Source organism: Euprymna scolopes, chromosome 21 (genome assembly GCF_053919585.1).
Source record: "Euprymna scolopes isolate OS-2025 chromosome 21, ASM5391958v1, whole genome shotgun sequence".
In the NCBI taxonomy this organism is placed as follows: Eukaryota; Metazoa; Mollusca; class Cephalopoda; order Sepiida; family Sepiolidae; genus Euprymna; species Euprymna scolopes.
Genome location: NC_136502.1, coordinates 54492718 through 54510108, shown reverse-complemented (window position 1 = coordinate 54510108; position 17391 = coordinate 54492718). Strand labels below are relative to the sequence as shown.

The following is a 17391-nucleotide window of genomic DNA, read 5'->3' as shown; positions in this document are numbered from 1 at the left end:
GTGTTGTATTCTAGTGCATTTTACAAGTACTTCAATCAGCAAAATCCCACCTCTCCACTATAGATATCTCCCGAGATGACAGGAACACAGAAACAGATATTTATTTTCTTTTGTGCCCGAGAATATAAGAAAAGAGATATTTATTATGGTTATTTGAATGTAAATTTAAGAAAAGTTACCTACCCTGACATCCAGTTGCAAATCGGCATGGATCAGGAAGATTATTCAATCCTAGTTCATCATTGTTTTGAGCATCTACAAACATTAAAAGTTCAAATTTAGAGACGGAATGAGGAGTGATCAATCGTGTTTTAGATGTAATAATAGCAGCTAATGAACTGCCATTATTGTAAATGAAACCCAGATGAAAAGAAAAACTAAGAGGAATACATACCATAGAACTGATTCATATTCTCAATTGATGTATTGAAGTGTGAAAAAATAAGACATATTAAAAGGAAATGTCTCAGATAAGATTGCAAAACAGACTATAAGAGCATGAGCCTAGATGAGAATAAGATATACCATGACTCACTAAACACTGGAAACTAAATGGAGGAGTCTAATTAGTTTAAGAATGTTTCATTAGTGCCATAAACTTGACAAAACTGTGAAGACATGTGACTGCAAATTTTGTTGTGGATATTGGCCATTTGCATCTAGTTATTTTATTGCCACGTGCATTTAAACATAAACTAAGATTGTTAATTAAACTTCAATTCAAAAAAAATCACATGAACATGGATATTTTTTTCTGTTGTGAGGAAGGGAAAAAATAAGTTTGAATCTAAATTGAAAAATTGAGGAAATTTTTGCTAAACTGGGAGAATGATATAACTGAGAAAACTATGTAATATGTAATTAAAGCAAAATACATTGATAATATTTATTTTTATGATTGTTTAAATCATAAATCCCAAAGCTATAATTACTTTTTAAGGAAATGCTTTAGACTCTATTTACAAGAAAGTCAAAAGAGCCTTAGACTGAAGATTTTAATTTCCGGTCATGGCCTCCGTTTTATTTGTTAGGAATTTATTATTCTCTATTTCTAAAAGTAATTAAGATCTCTGATATTTTGAAATTAAACAAATTTTGCAATGTATTTATTATTTTTAAAAACCTGTGACAGACATATTGGATAAAATCTTTATTTTTATAAGAAGTCACCTACCTTGACTTCTAGTCGCATCTTTGCAAGGGCCAGGAAATTTGTTAGCTTTTTCACCCTTATTATTTGATGCTGATTCATCATTGTTTTGAGCATCTGGAAACATCAATATATCAGTGTCATCAGCTGTTCCAGTTTTTACCATGTTTTATTAACTTTATTTTCACTTGTGGTTTAAACACTTTTTAACCACAGACATTTGTTTTCCATTGTTCCATTACTGACATCTACTGTTTCTATTAATATTATTTTACTCTTCTCTATCAAATGTGGTTCACAAGAGAATTTATAATTCAACATGGCAACAGAACTATTTATTTACTGACCTATCAGAACTGGCCAATCAGGGTTTGTACTGTATAAAAGCAGTTACTAAAAAGAAAGATGGTAACTAAAAAGTTCATTTTTTTAAAGACCTGTTCCTGAAGTTAAACATACATATTTTGAACTCCTGCTATTAGTTAACAGAATGGCTAAATGTTAATTAGCAATTGTGTGCAATGAGACATAATACCAATTTATAGGAAACAAAATCAATTGACTTATTGCGCTGTACATCATCAAAAACGATAAATTGTTAACCATTATGCCTGTGTTAGTTGTTCAAAGTAGTTAACTTATTTCTCACCATTAATATGAAACAAAACATCTTCTAATATATAAAAGGCAAAATGTGTGTGTGTGTTTGTATGTCTTGCAAAACCTTCCGACAGACGTGTCGGAATGTGACAAAATTAGTATCATTTCAAAGATCGATGTCTAGGATATCGAAAAATTGACTAAAAAGATTCATTCTTTGACTATTATCTGCAAGGAGGATTCAATTTTTACCGTCAACATTTTTGCAAGTCATTCAAGCTTCGCATGAACAATGTGTTTTTTTTTTCTTTTTTTTTACATAGGGGTCACCACTTATCAAGGCCTGAAGGCCACTCAGGGATAAGGGTTATTGCGTGTACAGTAATCAATGAGATAGTATTGTAGTAATCATTAGTATTGGGGGTTTTGATAGAGTGTCTTACTTAAGGGGGCGGTTTGTCAGGAGTTTGTTTATGTTGGACTTGAAGATGTCCAAGTTGTAGTCAGGTGGGAAACAGGCAAGCGGCAGAGAGTTCCACTGGCGTGCAGTTCTAAGAAAGAAGCTTTGCTCATAGAATCTACGTTTGGATTTAGGCACAGATAAAGAGTGGGGAAAATTATTGATAGTAGTTTCAGCCGTGAAAGATTGGCAAGGGAGACGAGGGATTGGAGCTCAGACGAGCACCTGCCATGGAAATAACGATAAAACAAAGACAGGCTCACGACATCTCTTCTGTGGGAGAGAGGTTGCAGGGAAGAGAAAAGGGTGCATAAACAGATTATTTCAAACGCTGTGATGTCACAATCAGGGTGGGCGCATTGATAAGACCATTTGCTTTTTTTCACCTTTTCCTCTTTCGTATTACAGGTTCAAGCCTGCCTACTACTCCTAATTTTGGTCTCCCAATTTATTGGAGAGGGACCTATGTTTTCAGTGGTGCTCGTGTGTCCGTTATTTTGGATGATTGCCAGATAACTGTAAAAATTCCTGTTGCATCCTAAACGGCTCAAAAGAGGTAAAAAATGCCCTAAAATGGTCAAAAATGACACTTTTTGCTCCAAAGTATTTGATCCATCCATTAGCTTTTTCTGAAACTTGGCCAAAATGTGGAGGACATTGTTCATAACATAAATTCAGTATGGGTGACCCTGGCAAAATTCTGGTTTGTATCCCTCTGGAAACTTTAGGGCTAAAAAAAAAAAAAAAAAAAAAAAAAAAAAAAATACCTTTTTGGAGGTCTTTTTTCATATTACTCAAAAACTTGATATGTATGTCTACATAATGGTTTTCCATGGTGCTGAATTCAAATATACATGTCTTAAGGCATGAAACTGCACCGTTTATCCATTTTTACTGGGATTCAGCATTCCCAGGAGGTCCAAGAGGTCACAAATGCCTCAAAATTCCAAAAAATTTACACTTTTTACCCAATAACTTTTGTTCCATCCATTAGATTTTTTTGAAACGTTGGCCCCCCCCCCCCTCATGCTTCTCACATTTATCATTTATTTACTATTTTTTGGTGGTGTCATCTCACATGCAGCACCAGAGAGGCATCATGAACGCGCAGCTTTTTTTTTCGCACTTGCATGTGTACTTGCTGCTATTTTGAGTTGTTTTAATTCATTTTTCTTTATTTTCTCTAGGGCTTTGGTTGCTCACCCCCCCCCCCTACACACATTTCAACACACCCAGACAATGCCAGGCAGCAAGGCTAGTCTTATATAAAGAGATTTTATCCATCTCATGGTCCATCAGTCACAATTTTTTAAATGTCAAAAATAAATGGAATTTGTCTCATTTCAGGATATAAGATCTAAACTAGAAAAGGAAAGGATTTATGGTATGAATTCCAAATAAAATGGATGCCACAGTTAAAAATCAAAAACGAAACCTTGATATCTTTAGTCTGAGATTCAACCAACTGATCTATTTGGACTTTCTCATAAAAAAAGTTCAAAACATTAGTATAACAAAATAATTATAGCTTTGGCATAATGTCATATTTAATCCTAGCGAAATAAAATAGGAAAATATAGGCTCCAATTTAACTAGAAGAAAATTCATGCAACTGATCATAATTGGGACACATATCTCTAATATATGTCTAATAGCCAAAGATATGGAGGTAGCAAAAAAGTTTTGATGAAAAAGGACTTTTTTCTTCAGACAAATCACCAGGAAACAAAATCGAATATGAAAGAGATGAATTCGAGTCAATGATTTCTTCCTACTTTCATACACTGTAAACAAACATAAAACTTATGTGCTTGGTTTTTCCATTTTAAATATATGGAAAGATTAATTTTAAGAACTAAGAACAAACCTGAAACAATCACAGATATTGTGTCTAAATTAAAGAAAAAATTATTATAAGGTAAAAAAGCGGGGAACTAAATATGACATGTTTTAAGTCTCCAAGCATAGTTTTGGGACAATTGAAGTCAAAAATCACTGATCAGTCACACAATGATCTACAAAGCTATTCTTGTGATATGTGAGGCAAAACTAAATTGTCTTTCAGAAAATCATAGGTTTATATGGTTAATATACCTGTTTTCAACCGGAAAAAAAAACGATATAACTGAAAAAAGGCCTAAAATGGAGATATTTTAGTGACAATTTTTGTTACCTCACCACAAAGAAGAGCCAAAAATCACTTTTAGACATGAAACTAAGGGAAGTAAATAATCATTTTCGTTCAACAATAGTATAAAATTGCATTTGTGCAAAAAAAACGCTGCTCATAGAACTCTCTTCGAATTTTACCCATTCTCCTCAATTACAGGCTGTGACAATTTTTTCCCGATTTTGGTAAAAAAATGTGTCTTTTTGGCAAAGATCCCTCTAAAATGATGACAAACGAAGCAAACACTGTCCCTATGGTCATTTCTCAGTAACCTTGATCAGTTAGCTTTCATTTAAGCTTTAGAACAGCAGCAACCGGCTAGCGGTTTCCAAAATATTGCACGTTTTGTTTGACCGGGTGAAAAGTGAAGCCGAAAATAATTTTTTCTGTAAAAAAAAAAAAAAACCTGCCTTCAATTTTCGAAAAATCAAAAATCCCTTCTATACAACTTGTCACTAATATCAATCTGAACAACTTGTATATCAGGAATTTTTGATTTTGGCCAAATTGAAGACGTACATTTTTTTTTACAGTAATATTTTTTTTCTCCAAATTTGACCCCCAGCAGTATTTTTCACAGTTGATACCAAATTATGTGCTAACAAAGTGGTCATATCACTTCTGATAGGTTTCCACAACTATTCCCTCCAACAGGGTTGAAAACTAAGTGACTAACCCTTCATTTTTGCTTTGAGGGTTTCCCTTGTGAATGATTTATATGTCATGGTAGGCAGTATAGGTTGGATGTATAGAAGTAACATTTCACAGCTCCATCGTATTGTTTGAAGTCAAGGAATACCCTCATGAATTATTCAAGTGTTATGGGTGAACTGAAAAGAAGGTTTTCACGTGGAGCAGGTGTGAAAAATCCTCCCCTTAACATGAAGGAAGTTGTGTGAGATCTTCACTTGTATGTGTGTTGTATCAGTAGTGAGGAGAAACAGTTCTGACCTAAAAACGTAGTCCTTTTAACTGTATGTAAATATGTAAATAGTCATGATGGCTATGTCATTCTGATTAATACTTTTTCTTTTTTCAGAATAATTCACATAGCGACCCTCTCTAGTAACAACTATGGTTTTTGAAAAAAAGAGAGGGCGAAAGAAGGGATCTACAACAACAGGATACTCCAATTTGACGAAGGAGGAGAAAGTGAAATACCACGAAGATGCAGTACATAAACATCGTGAGAAGGCAGCAACAGCAAATCCACCATCTCCACCTCCAACAAAACTTCCATCAAATGCATCAACACCCTTAAATGAGGAAAAACCAACGACTTCAACATCTGGAAAACGTGGCAGACCACCTTTAAAAGCAGCAGCGATGACACCAAGAATGCGATCACGCCGGAAGACTGAGCAACAACGAAAGCGACGCAAAACCGAAAGAGTGTCAACAGTTCGTCGCTTGCTGCAATTAGCAACTTGGCAGAAGAGGAAGGGGGCAAATACTGAACAGGAGGAGAGAGACTCTGATAGTTCTGCAAGTGAGGAAGAGTTGAATTCTAGTCCTCCTGCATCCGATGTTGATGACGAGCAGAATACAGAAGCACCACTGCAACCATCTGACGAAGCCCTACGTAAAAAGTATTACAGACATCGGACTGTGCTGCAGGGTCTTCTGCCAACCAACAGTATGGACAGTCTAAAGATGATCTATTTGGTCAACCTGTCCACCCTTCATGGCCCCTTGCAAATTGAACTGCAGAAGATTCAAATCAAGAGCGGAGACCTTAGTATCCGACAAGTTCGTTATCGTGTTGATAAACTTCTCAACAGACTTCCCAACATGAATGAGACTGAATCAAAAACTTTGCTGAGATATTGGTTTGGACTGTTGCTCGACAATGTTCTGGTAGAGCAGCTTCTTAATGATTACTCTGTTGTCATTCCACCAGAGTACATACCTCAGAGCATAACAATCTCAACCAAAGCTGCCTCCATCGCTAAGGAAATGGTCACAAGTCGACGAAATGTGTCTCAGGAGATTAAGAACATTGGCACCATGTACGTTGTCAGGGTGGCCAAGAAGGAGTGTGGGCTCACCAGAGACAACCATAAGGATATCGACCATCTGGCCTCGGCAACATCATGTACCTGGCGCTTTGCAAGGAAAGTTTTGTATGCTATTGCTGAAAAAGACGAAAAATCATTGTATCAGCGCCAGATGAAGAACAATGCCATCAAAGCCACTCATTGGCCAGAACTGATAAGTAAATTTGTTCTCAATGAATGCAACAGTAGATCTGTTCCAGGCCAAGAACAGGTGTCAGTGCGTTATGGGTTCAGACTACCGAAGTACATTTTGCTGCATTCCCGAAATGAAATTGCAGCTGCATTCAAACGAGAACACCCCGAGTGTCCATACGCCATATCCACCATCAAAAGAGAGTTCCCTCAGAATGCAGTGACTCCAACCACACGGGATCTTGAGAGGAATACATGCCCTGTTCATGCCAACGCTAGACGAATTGTTACCGCTATAAACAAGATGCTGGGGAAATCCAAGTGTGAGCAACGCCTTCCAACCTCGTGTCGCGACTTGGTCAGTGAAACAATGTGCATTCACGAAGATGTAGTTGCTGCCACTCCTTTGACGTGAAAAGTGTTATGTGTTAAAGGTGATTGTAAAGAATGTCCAAACAAAATAAAACTATCACTGCCAAATGCTGTCAAAGCAAAAGAGATAACACTTTCACAATGGCGGTCTGACATGCGAACCTTTCAGAAAGAGGTGAAGGGTAAACTTGTGTCCATTGAAAAATCTGTGTTCAATTTGTTTCCTGAAACACTGACTATGCAAAGTGCGTTCTCAAAACTGACTGACATGTGCAAATCATTACGCCTTCACATCAACAGTGGAACGCTCATGAGAAGGCACGCAAAAACTTGACAATGGATACTGTAATATCAATAGAAGACTATCAGATGAACTTAGATATTCAGTATAACGAGAATCCCACTTCACTCATCTACTCCACCAACAAAATGACAGTGGCAATGTACCCTATTTGTCTGGAGTTCCTTTCAGATGATGGGGAAATTCGGAAAGCAGCCATCACTTTCATCAGCGATGACAAGGATCACTCACACCAACAAATTCAACAGTTTGAGAAACGCATGTTTGAAGTTATTCGTGAACATCTGAAACGACCTATCAAAAAATGGGTACAATTCAGTGATGGCTGTGGTGCCCAATTCAAATCTGGGTTTGCTGCAGCCGATCTTATTCATGCACCAAAAGTTTTCGATATTACATCTGCTTCCTTCAACTTCTTCGAGTCTCATGAAGGAAAAAGTACATCTGACAGCATTGGTTCTATTGTCAAATGTGCTTTTATTCGTGGTGTCATGAAGTATGATCAAGGTATTAAGAATTTGGACAATGTCCATCGCGTGATCACCAGTGCAATGAAACCGTCAACAAAGAAACGTTTGAGAAATTTGGGCATTTCAGAAAACTCGCTAGTGGCTCCAGAGAGCATTGTAAAATTCCAGGTATCATGAGTCTGCACAGCCTCAAACTTAGGGATGACCGAATAATTCTAAACCAGTTCACCTGTACAGACTGTATTAGTGACAAACCATGTGGCAAGTGTAAACAACAGAATGTTTTTCTCAACTCAAAGGTAACAAAACCAAAGTCTATTCAATACATCGAAATAGATGAGCAGAATGATGATGACGATGACAGCGATGATGAAAACGATCGCATTCATGATGACGACGACAATGGCCACACTGACGATGAATCAGAGTTTGAAAGCGAGGATGAGGAGGGACAGTGTGACAATGATCATGCTCCAGGGGAAATCCTTTGGGCGTTGTACGGTAACACTTGGTACCCCGCTAAAATTTGCAGTCTAGCAGAGGTACCGGAGGAAAATCGGTGTAAATTTTCAAAACTCGGAGAAAAACTAATTGTGAAATGGTTAGGGGAGGAAAAGTACAGCCCTGTGAGTGCGAAACATATTGATGAGCTGGGGGAAAATCTGTTGGATGCAAAACGAGCTGCTCGCTCCAAAAACATTATGGAACTGTACAACCGAGCACTTGGTCTTAAACTATCTTCCTTTTGATAACAGATTTTTGCATCAGTACTAGTATACTCTTGTTATGTTGTCTTCTGTTCATTTCAGACATTTCTAAACTTAAACTGGGAATCTTATGTATCCATTACCCATCATTCTTCAATAAAAAGATGTCTTAATGAGAGGTTAAGAACCCTTTTCGTTATGTATTGTTGAAAACTTCCAGTATCCCAAAATTCGGATGGGTTGTTACCATAGCCTGGCCAAAAAAGGCAATTTCTCATCAAGATCTGGTATTCTCTCCCTTATTTTTGGATTCCTCACAAAATTCTGGTTAAGAAAGATGGCCTAACACTTATGATTGATAGGTTTTGAGTAATTTTCTTAAATAGTTTCGCAATCTGCAGGATACGGTCCTTGGAACAAAAAAACGGGAAGTGCGATTCCGGCCGTCATGAAAGAATTGCTTGAAAACATGGTTTCCCATCAAAATTTTGTATTCGTTTTTGTTTTATTGGATTCCTCGTGAAATTTTGGTTTAGAAAAATGGTATAACACTTATACATTATCTGTTTTGAAAATTGACCTAAAATGGCAATTGTGTCCCAAAACTATGCTTGGAGTCTTGAAACGTGTCGTATGCAAATAGTGTCCTAAATTCTCGTTTGCAAATTACCATCATTCTCATGTTTGTAAATTTTTTTTAATAAAAAAAATTATTTTATAAATTTCTAAGATCAGTTTCTAACATAGAAAAAACCCAGCTGCCTCCAAAAAGGAATACTCTGGACTGAGACAAAAATAAACATTACTTTAGTCTGAAAGGATGTCTCTTACATTGTCCAAGGACAACAACAAATATACTGACAAAATGATTACACTAACTAAGGACAGAGAGTATACTCTATATATTTATTACAATTAAAATAATTTAAATACAAATCAGGTAATCAGAGAGAATAAAGTAATTGGAAAACAAAAATTTAGGATGCTAAGAGAGTACATACCCTGAAAAATAGAATCTTTGCTTGGGACACAATATTTTAGTACATAAAAATGTACCAAAAAATGATATTTTATACCCCCCTCCATTCTTATCTTAAAAATAAATCTTTTTATTTAGACATGATACCTGCAATTGTTAAAAGAAAGTTTTTCATATAAAATAAAAATGCAGACATTTTGTTTTAACAAATAAGAACATTAGGTTTCATTTGTTTATCAAAAAATAAATGTGTAATATCTTCCTCCCTGTTAACTTCTTAAAATAAATATCTCCCTATATTAAAAGTCCAAAAATTGAACACTTCAGGTTTATTATCGTTTTGCTTACAGAGTGGAAGTCAATCCAGAAGAAACTGATGGAGACCCAAATTTGACGCTTTCATATTGGATTTTTTTTTTTTTTGGGGGGGGGGGGAGTCTTTGAACTCCAATTGACCCTTTTTTTCATTTATGGATGTATGTTTAGCAATTTTTTTCCTTTAAACGCATCAATATATTTGTTATTGATTTTTCTTTCTCAAACTAATCAAAGAACAAAATACTTTATACATTCCAAAGTATGAATTTGAAAACCTTGCCTGCTCATGTTTGCATCTGAAAGTGCTATCCTCAGACACTTCTTACCTGGAACCATAGAGATTCAACGTCTCCATCCACTGCGCCACAGGCCCCAAAGGACGATCAAAGTTGGATTTTTTTGTCTCATAAATCCACGTTTATTTATTATCTGATCTTTTAGGGTCGAATGGTATATATTATTTAATTGGAATTCATTATTCAGATGAGTATTATTTATTAATTTATTTATTGCAGACTATTATCTTTCTTAGTTGCTGTGTCACAACGTTTCGGCCAACTATTCCTCTATTCTTCAGGTGGTAACCACGGCAGGATATAAACTCTGAATCTCCTAACTGCATACTCAGCAATTACTGCCATCCATAGTTGTTATCGTCTCACTGCGTTTTGGCCAAGTAAGCCTCTGGCCGACTTTGGGTGGGATTGAAAGCACTATCTTCAGACAATTCTCAACTGGAACTGTAGAGATTCAATGTCTTTATCCACTGCGCCACAGGCCCCGAAGGTTGGATTTGTTGGTCTTATAAATCTACCTTTATTTATTATCTGATCTTCCATGGTCGGATCCGTACTGATATTATTTATTATATTTAGGAACAATATACTTTTGCCCTACAATTTTGGAATTGTAAAAAAAAAAAAAAAAATTATCTTTTTTTATAAAAAATAAAACTAAACAAGGAAGCAGGGAATATAACTTGATCGGATTGCCATATTTGCTAACACTATTTACTTTCTATATCTTTCAAAACAGGAACTGGTGTGGATAAGTAAAGAAGCAATAAATCCAACTTTGTCAAACTGACTGAGGACAAAAATATAAAATATAGAATTGGATGTAAGAAATAATTTTGTGCGCCTGCTTCTCTTGGCATCTGAGTTATAATCTTCAACAATGGTTTTGATTCTGAGCATGCATGATTCACGTGTGAACATCATTTCACGTTATGCCTCCTTGCTTCCTATTTAAAGTGGCTGCATCGGGATATTTTCAGCATTGCATTCAGGTAGTGGGAGTGGTTGGATGCACATTAGTACTTCTAGACCTTAGAGGTTCTAACAAGACAACCTGTTGCAACTTTCTCCCTGTTTTAAGCCACATTAATAGTGAAGTCATCATATTTTCCAACAGGTTTCCGTCAGGATAATTTCTCTACTAGATTGAATTATTTTCCAGGTTGGCATCTTCCCAGTTTGAATGCCTGCCAGCATATAACTCTTTCTCAGAACAAGCCTGAATATTTGAAATCAACTTTCCCACAGGAGCAACAATCAATTTGCTGTGTCAAACACTTGGGTTTATTATCGAGCACATGCAGAGGACGCTTCATATTAGCCAACAACTACCTGTCATGGTGCCTGGGTTCAGATCAACACATGGGATTTTGTTTACTATTCCAATTGTTAAATTTAAACAAGTGTGATTCACATCATGTCCTCCCACTATGTTCTTTTTCAATTTATGGTAGTTGTATGTCGCATGGGGACAGATATGCAGTACACTGTCGTGGAGTGTTGAACACATAGTAGTCTGCTGTCAGTCTGGTGCTAAATACATTTGTTTAACCTGTCGGACTAAAAATTGATGCTGAAAATATAACTTTCAATGCGTTATAAGAATATGGAGAATTCAATTCTGCATTCACTGCATTTTTTTGTTGTCACTTAACTAATTCACTAAATTTTCTATATAAGTTTAAGTTTATTTTTGTGCAAGGAATCAGAATGTGCTACTGAAAATCTTCAGAAATTAATAGTTTCCAAATAATCTGCAGTAAATGCACATAAATATGCTGCAATTCCTTAAAAATGCCATTATCCATTAAAAGAAAAGAAGTTAGATAACTCAAAGTTGAATTTTTATGTAAAAAAAAAAAAGAAAAAATGAAATCTAAATCTAAGACTGTTTAAAGATGAATTGCAATATTTCTTTGGTATCATTGTAGATTAATACCTTCATTACCCCTCCCAATCTAACCACCTCTTCAAAATATGAGATTCTACCTTTAGTTAATTACGTGTGAACACCTTGAAAAACTTTAATGAAAGATAAACAAAAATTATTTTAAAATTTAATGTAATATGATTTCCCATTTTTAATATTCCAGCGTTTTAGGGCAGTTAAGCCATTTTTTTCTATGGCAGATAAATCCTGGGCGTTTTTTTTCTAAAAGGCGATTATGTGTGGTTTTAAGAGAATCTTTGTGCAATTATGAGAAAGTGGGGGAGGTTGCCACTCTGAATTTGGGTTAATGATAGGGCTAAGAGAAATTATGTATGAACATCCTAAACACTTAATAGAAACAAAACAAAAACAATTTTAGAATTTAGAGTGGGGGTTGGTTTCACATAAATTTAATGTAAAACAATTCATCATTTTGAGACCATTCTAACATTTTAGGACAATTGACCAACTTATGTGCACTTTTCTTTTTTACACTTATATGTAGCTTACCAAGGAATTTTGTTTGGTGGGGAGCTTTGTCATTCGGACAGCATCATTGTTAGGGCTAAAGTTTTAGGAGGAGGCTTGTCACTCGTACCTAGGGTTAGACGTAAGATTAAGTGAGCTTTTATTTTTTTCAAGAATTACGACAAACGGGCAAAAATAAATGTTATTTAAAACAAGTAACGTCACTCTAACAGAAAACGTGATGTTTGGAAAAGCATCAAATATTTTTTGTCCCACCTATTTAAATATAAAAAGAAACAACTTTTTACTAAAGCTGACAAATTATTCACAAATTTTGAATGATTTTGATTTTTTAATTACATTTCATGTCTGTTTCTACCACTTTTATTTCTTAACTGAGCACCTCCTACAAATATTTAAGTATTGATTTTGCTTTTTTTATAATCAGGTAGATTAGTTTCCATTTGATAATAATCCACTGAAAACATTTTAAAAATGACAAAATTAGAAAAAAAAATATAGAAGGGTGGTACTGCTCATACACATGAACCAAAAACATTTCAATGCACATCTTCAGTTGTTCAAAGCAAAACACAATATTTTAAAAAATAAAATAGCTCTAACTAAACATGCAAGAATTTTTTATAACCAGATTTTCAACTTAAAAGAAATCGATCTGGAATAAAAATCAACAAAAATATACAAAAGAAAACGTCTGGTTTACAACTGTGCTATCACTGCCCCTAATGATGCTATTACTAATACTACAGTCTACATTCAAACTCAAAACGATTTTTTCTGGATATCAGGTTTTTAAATTGCTACCTGCCAAAATAGAAAACAATGTACAATTATTCTTTTAATGGATAAACATAATAAAAAAATGTTTTATTTAACAGTGGGTGTTCGGAGAAAATTTTTTTTCCAAATTTTCCATACTCGCCATGTTGAAATTAGTTTTTTAACATGGCAAAAAAACGAGTGGTCAAATGTATTTTGGACACCCAAAATTCTTAAAAATGACCTCTCTTCTGGCTAGTTTCCAAATTTCATAAAAAAATTCTTAATACAAATGTGATACAAGCATTTATAAATCGGGGAGAGGGGGGGTCGTTACAAAATCTTATTGAAAACACGGTTTTATGAGGTTCACACTTTTATCACTTTATTTGCTTAAAACTAAAAAATATATAATGTACGTTATTATTTATTAAATTATTTGCAAGTATATTCACTTCCAAACAAAACAGTGGTATTTTGAAGATTAAAGTGCATTGATTTGTAAAACATTACTATTTTAGCAGAAGCTCCTTGAAATCTGGGATTATCCAAAGCATTTTAGTATCTATGTGCATTGATATTACAATACCCTTTCCATTATCTGTGGAATCAATGCATCAGTTTGACATTTGGACACCAACCTGCTGTTCTGGACATTTTTCCTGATAGTGGTGCAAACACATGCTTGGATGGCTCAAAACAGTTAAGACAAATGGGGCTGGATGAATCCCAGTTGCTTACTTGCTTCAAAAGTGTTAGCTATAAACATGTAAGGGGTGGACCACCGATTACTGACGCCACTGCTCGAAATGAGTCCACACCAACATGATCTGCAACTTGATTCTGATGTTCCTGATATGATATCTTGGAATGAGGAAGTGACTGACAGATCACCAGTAGTGACGAAGAAGATGTCCCGAGCTCTGAAGAACTTACAACTTTTCAACAACCCTAGTCTGAGGGAATGAACTGTGAGTACTTTGTTTTTAACCAGAAACTATCATGCACTCTACAGGACTGGGAGGAGATGAACAACTCAGTTCCTTTATTGTTATTAATGCGTTTCTTTTAGTTCAGCAGGCGACTGGCCGTTAGCCATCTAACTCGCTTTCGAGTTGTGGTCCCGCATTTGAATCGTACCATTTACAGCTTCCTGCTCAACTAAATACTTCACAATCTCTTGTTGCTGCCAGTTTCCTGGAGGCCATTTATATTAAGTACCTGTACTTGATGGCATTTTTTTCTGGGGGTTTATATTTTAGAGTGCTGGAATGGAAAAAAGAAAAAGGAAATATATTCTTTGATTCTTTTTTCTTCTTTTTGTCTTAAGATGGGAATGTGTAAAAAATAATTTTGTGCGTCAGCCTCTCTTGGCATCGAGTTATAATCTTTAACAATGGTTTTCTTTAGGATACCATTTATTAATTCTGAGCATGTGTGATTCACACGTGAACATGATTTCACATTATGCCTCCTTGCTTCCTATTTAAAGTGGCTGCATGCCATGTTTTCAGCATTGCATCAAGGCATTGGGAATGGTTGGATGCACATTAGTGCTTCTAGACCTTAGCAGTTGCAACAGGACAACTTTCTCCCTGTTTCAAGCCATATCACTAGAGAAGTCATCATATGGAAAAGCTACTACACTTTAAGATTAATTCTATTTTAAAAAGTAAATAAAAAATTAACTGAAAAAAAAAAAAAAGCATGGTAAAATAAATTGATAAATATTCAAATGGAGGTCCGAGTTAGACATAAGGTAAGTTTTTAATGTGCAAAAAATTCACCTCCCTCCAAAAAAAGAAGCACTCAGTATTAAGGCAAAAATTAAAATTGCCAGTTTAGAAGAGTTTATATAGTATCAGGACATATATTACACTTTCACGTTAATTCTACTTTTAAGAGTAAAATAATGTAAAAATAACCGAAAAGAAAAAATACTGTAAAATCGGCAAATATTTACAGCAAAAGTGTAAATGCCAGTTTTCATATTTTTAACGATTTTTTTAATATTTCGAATGGTTAGTATTGATTGGTGTCGGGCAGTTGCTGAGCATAAAAAAGTACTGCCATTTTAATTTCAGCAAAATAAAATTATACAGATCGGTAAATATTTAATTAAATTTTACTTTGTTTGGAATAAAGCATCTTTTGCTGATTTTTCTTATTTACGATTTTTATCGAGTGAGTAAATACTTATTAAAAAATATTTAGGGGAATTGAGCAGCTAAGCTAACAAACGACTAAGGGGATAAAACCAAATATACAACAAATAAATGTTACTATAGCCAATAAAAGTTACCTGGAGCATTTTTTTGTGTGTGTGTTTTAAATGCTCTTTATTTAATCTAAAATATTAACTTTTTACGCTGTGTTATCTAACAAAAATGGTTGAGGCGGCCATTTTTGTTAGCCAATGCCGTAAAAAAGAGTATTTAAAACTACTTTAAAAACATACACAAAAACTGAGTCAGGTAGGTAGAAAAGTAACAATTATTGGCTATAATAACATTTATTCATTGTATATTTGATTTTTACCCATTTTTGTTTTTTCGTTTGTTGGCTTCATTACACAATCGCTGAAGACTTAAATGGTTTGAGTAAATATTTAGCTTACCATAGAGTGAAAGGAGCCTAGCCAGCCCCTTCCGAATTAGTTATCGAATTGTACATGCTTTGTGTTACTGTTCCGGTCAATTTTTACGACCTGCCCCAACGTAGTACAAACACCGCAATCACATCATGTTAAGAATGGCTTTTGAAATAAACACCCTCCCAACCTCCCCATGTTAAGAACGGCTTTTGAGGTTAGGGGATGTTTATTCCGAAAGCCGTTCTTAACATAGGGGAGGTTGGGGTGTTTATAATACGCTGGGAGACGTCGTCAAAATTGACCATTGTTCCCTATATTTATTAATTTGTGCTACAATTACCGGTGTCATACGAGGCACGGCTGAGTTTAAATTACGATCCCTATATTTTCGATTGCAACCATGGGTTGGTCCTGGTCCTCATCATTAATTTTAGAATACAAAAAATCCTTTTCATTCATTTATACGATGTCTGGATAAACTTATTTTAGATATTATCGCTAACGTAGGAATCACAAATTCATACTTTTTTTTTTTTCGATTAAAACGACTTCCTAATGTCGGACAATTTTTCTTGTTCTAACTTTGACTTAGCACTATTTGTGTTTCAAATAAAATAAGCGCTTTAAAATAAGTTAAAACACACAACAAAAAACTTATCAAGGTAGCTAAAAAACTAACTTCTCTTGTAGTTGGTAACATTTATTTATTTATTTATTACATGTTATCTTTAACCATTAAAAAAAAATATTATCTATACTACAAAATGTCCAATAATCCAAAACAATTATTTTAGTTGAAGTAATTAGCAAAATTATAACGAGTAAAATAAGCAAACTATAATTAGATCCCTAAATAATTCTCAATTTATTTGAAATATTTCAATTTATTTAAAAAAGAATATAATGACCTTAAGGTTCGTAATTAAAAAAATGACAGGCCTAAAGAGATTTTTAACTAAAATTTTAAAAGCCTTCAAGAATAATTTTTCATTGAATTTAGTAAATAGAAACATTATCACAAAAACAACGTGAACAATATTTACATAAAGTGTAAAATATATCACTTAAAATACCTTTTTTCGTGCCAGACATCTCAAGGTCAACCATTGAAGGAACAGCCATCTTTATCAATGTGTATCAATCTGACGTTACACTTTTTCAAGTACGGATGTACAGAATTGTAAAATTTAATCAAATTGGTTAGATATAGTTGTGTTTTTTTTTTGTGTGTTTTTTTTAATATAGTTCACGCTCAAAAATAAAACGAAGTATTTTTTTAATGCTTTATGAACGTAAAAAAAATAATAATCATCGCGAATTAAATTATTTTAATAATATTAATTAATAGTAAGTTGTCAACCAGTTTTATTGTGAATATCCTAAGGAAAATTGTGCTTTTATACTTGCACAGATTCTGTTATTATTTTTAAAAAAAAATTTCCCCTGCTTTAAAAAAATTTTTTTAAAAAATCTATTTATGGCTTTAACCTCCCAATTTTTGTTATATTTAATTTTGATGAATTGATAGTTTCGTACTTTTTTGACTGAAGCAATTTCGTTTCGGTTAATTTAGGTTTTTGTATAGCCTATTACTACGGTGTTACCTTA

The 17391-nt window shown here is 34.3% G+C and overlaps 1 protein-coding gene across 2 annotated transcripts in view; it reads right to left on the bottom strand.

Annotated features, from left to right (window-relative positions):
* Nucleotides 1-17200, bottom strand: part of LOC145242365 (uncharacterized) — a 31329-nt gene extending 14129 nt beyond the window's left edge. The window contains exons 1-3 of one of the 2 annotated variants that reach the window (XM_080105366.1): nt 16857-17002; nt 1175-1267; nt 184-255 (exon numbers count right to left, since the gene is read on the bottom strand). In XM_080105366.1, the coding sequence (XP_079961492.1) occupies nt 184-255; nt 1175-1267; nt 16857-16905 (214 nt within the window). In that variant the 5' untranslated portion in view covers nt 16906-17002. Of the gene's footprint in view, nt 1-183; nt 256-1174; nt 1268-16856 lie in introns of both variants that reach the window. The other variant, XM_080105367.1, reaches the window with a different exon arrangement.
* Nucleotides 17201-17391: the final 191 nt, after the last annotated feature.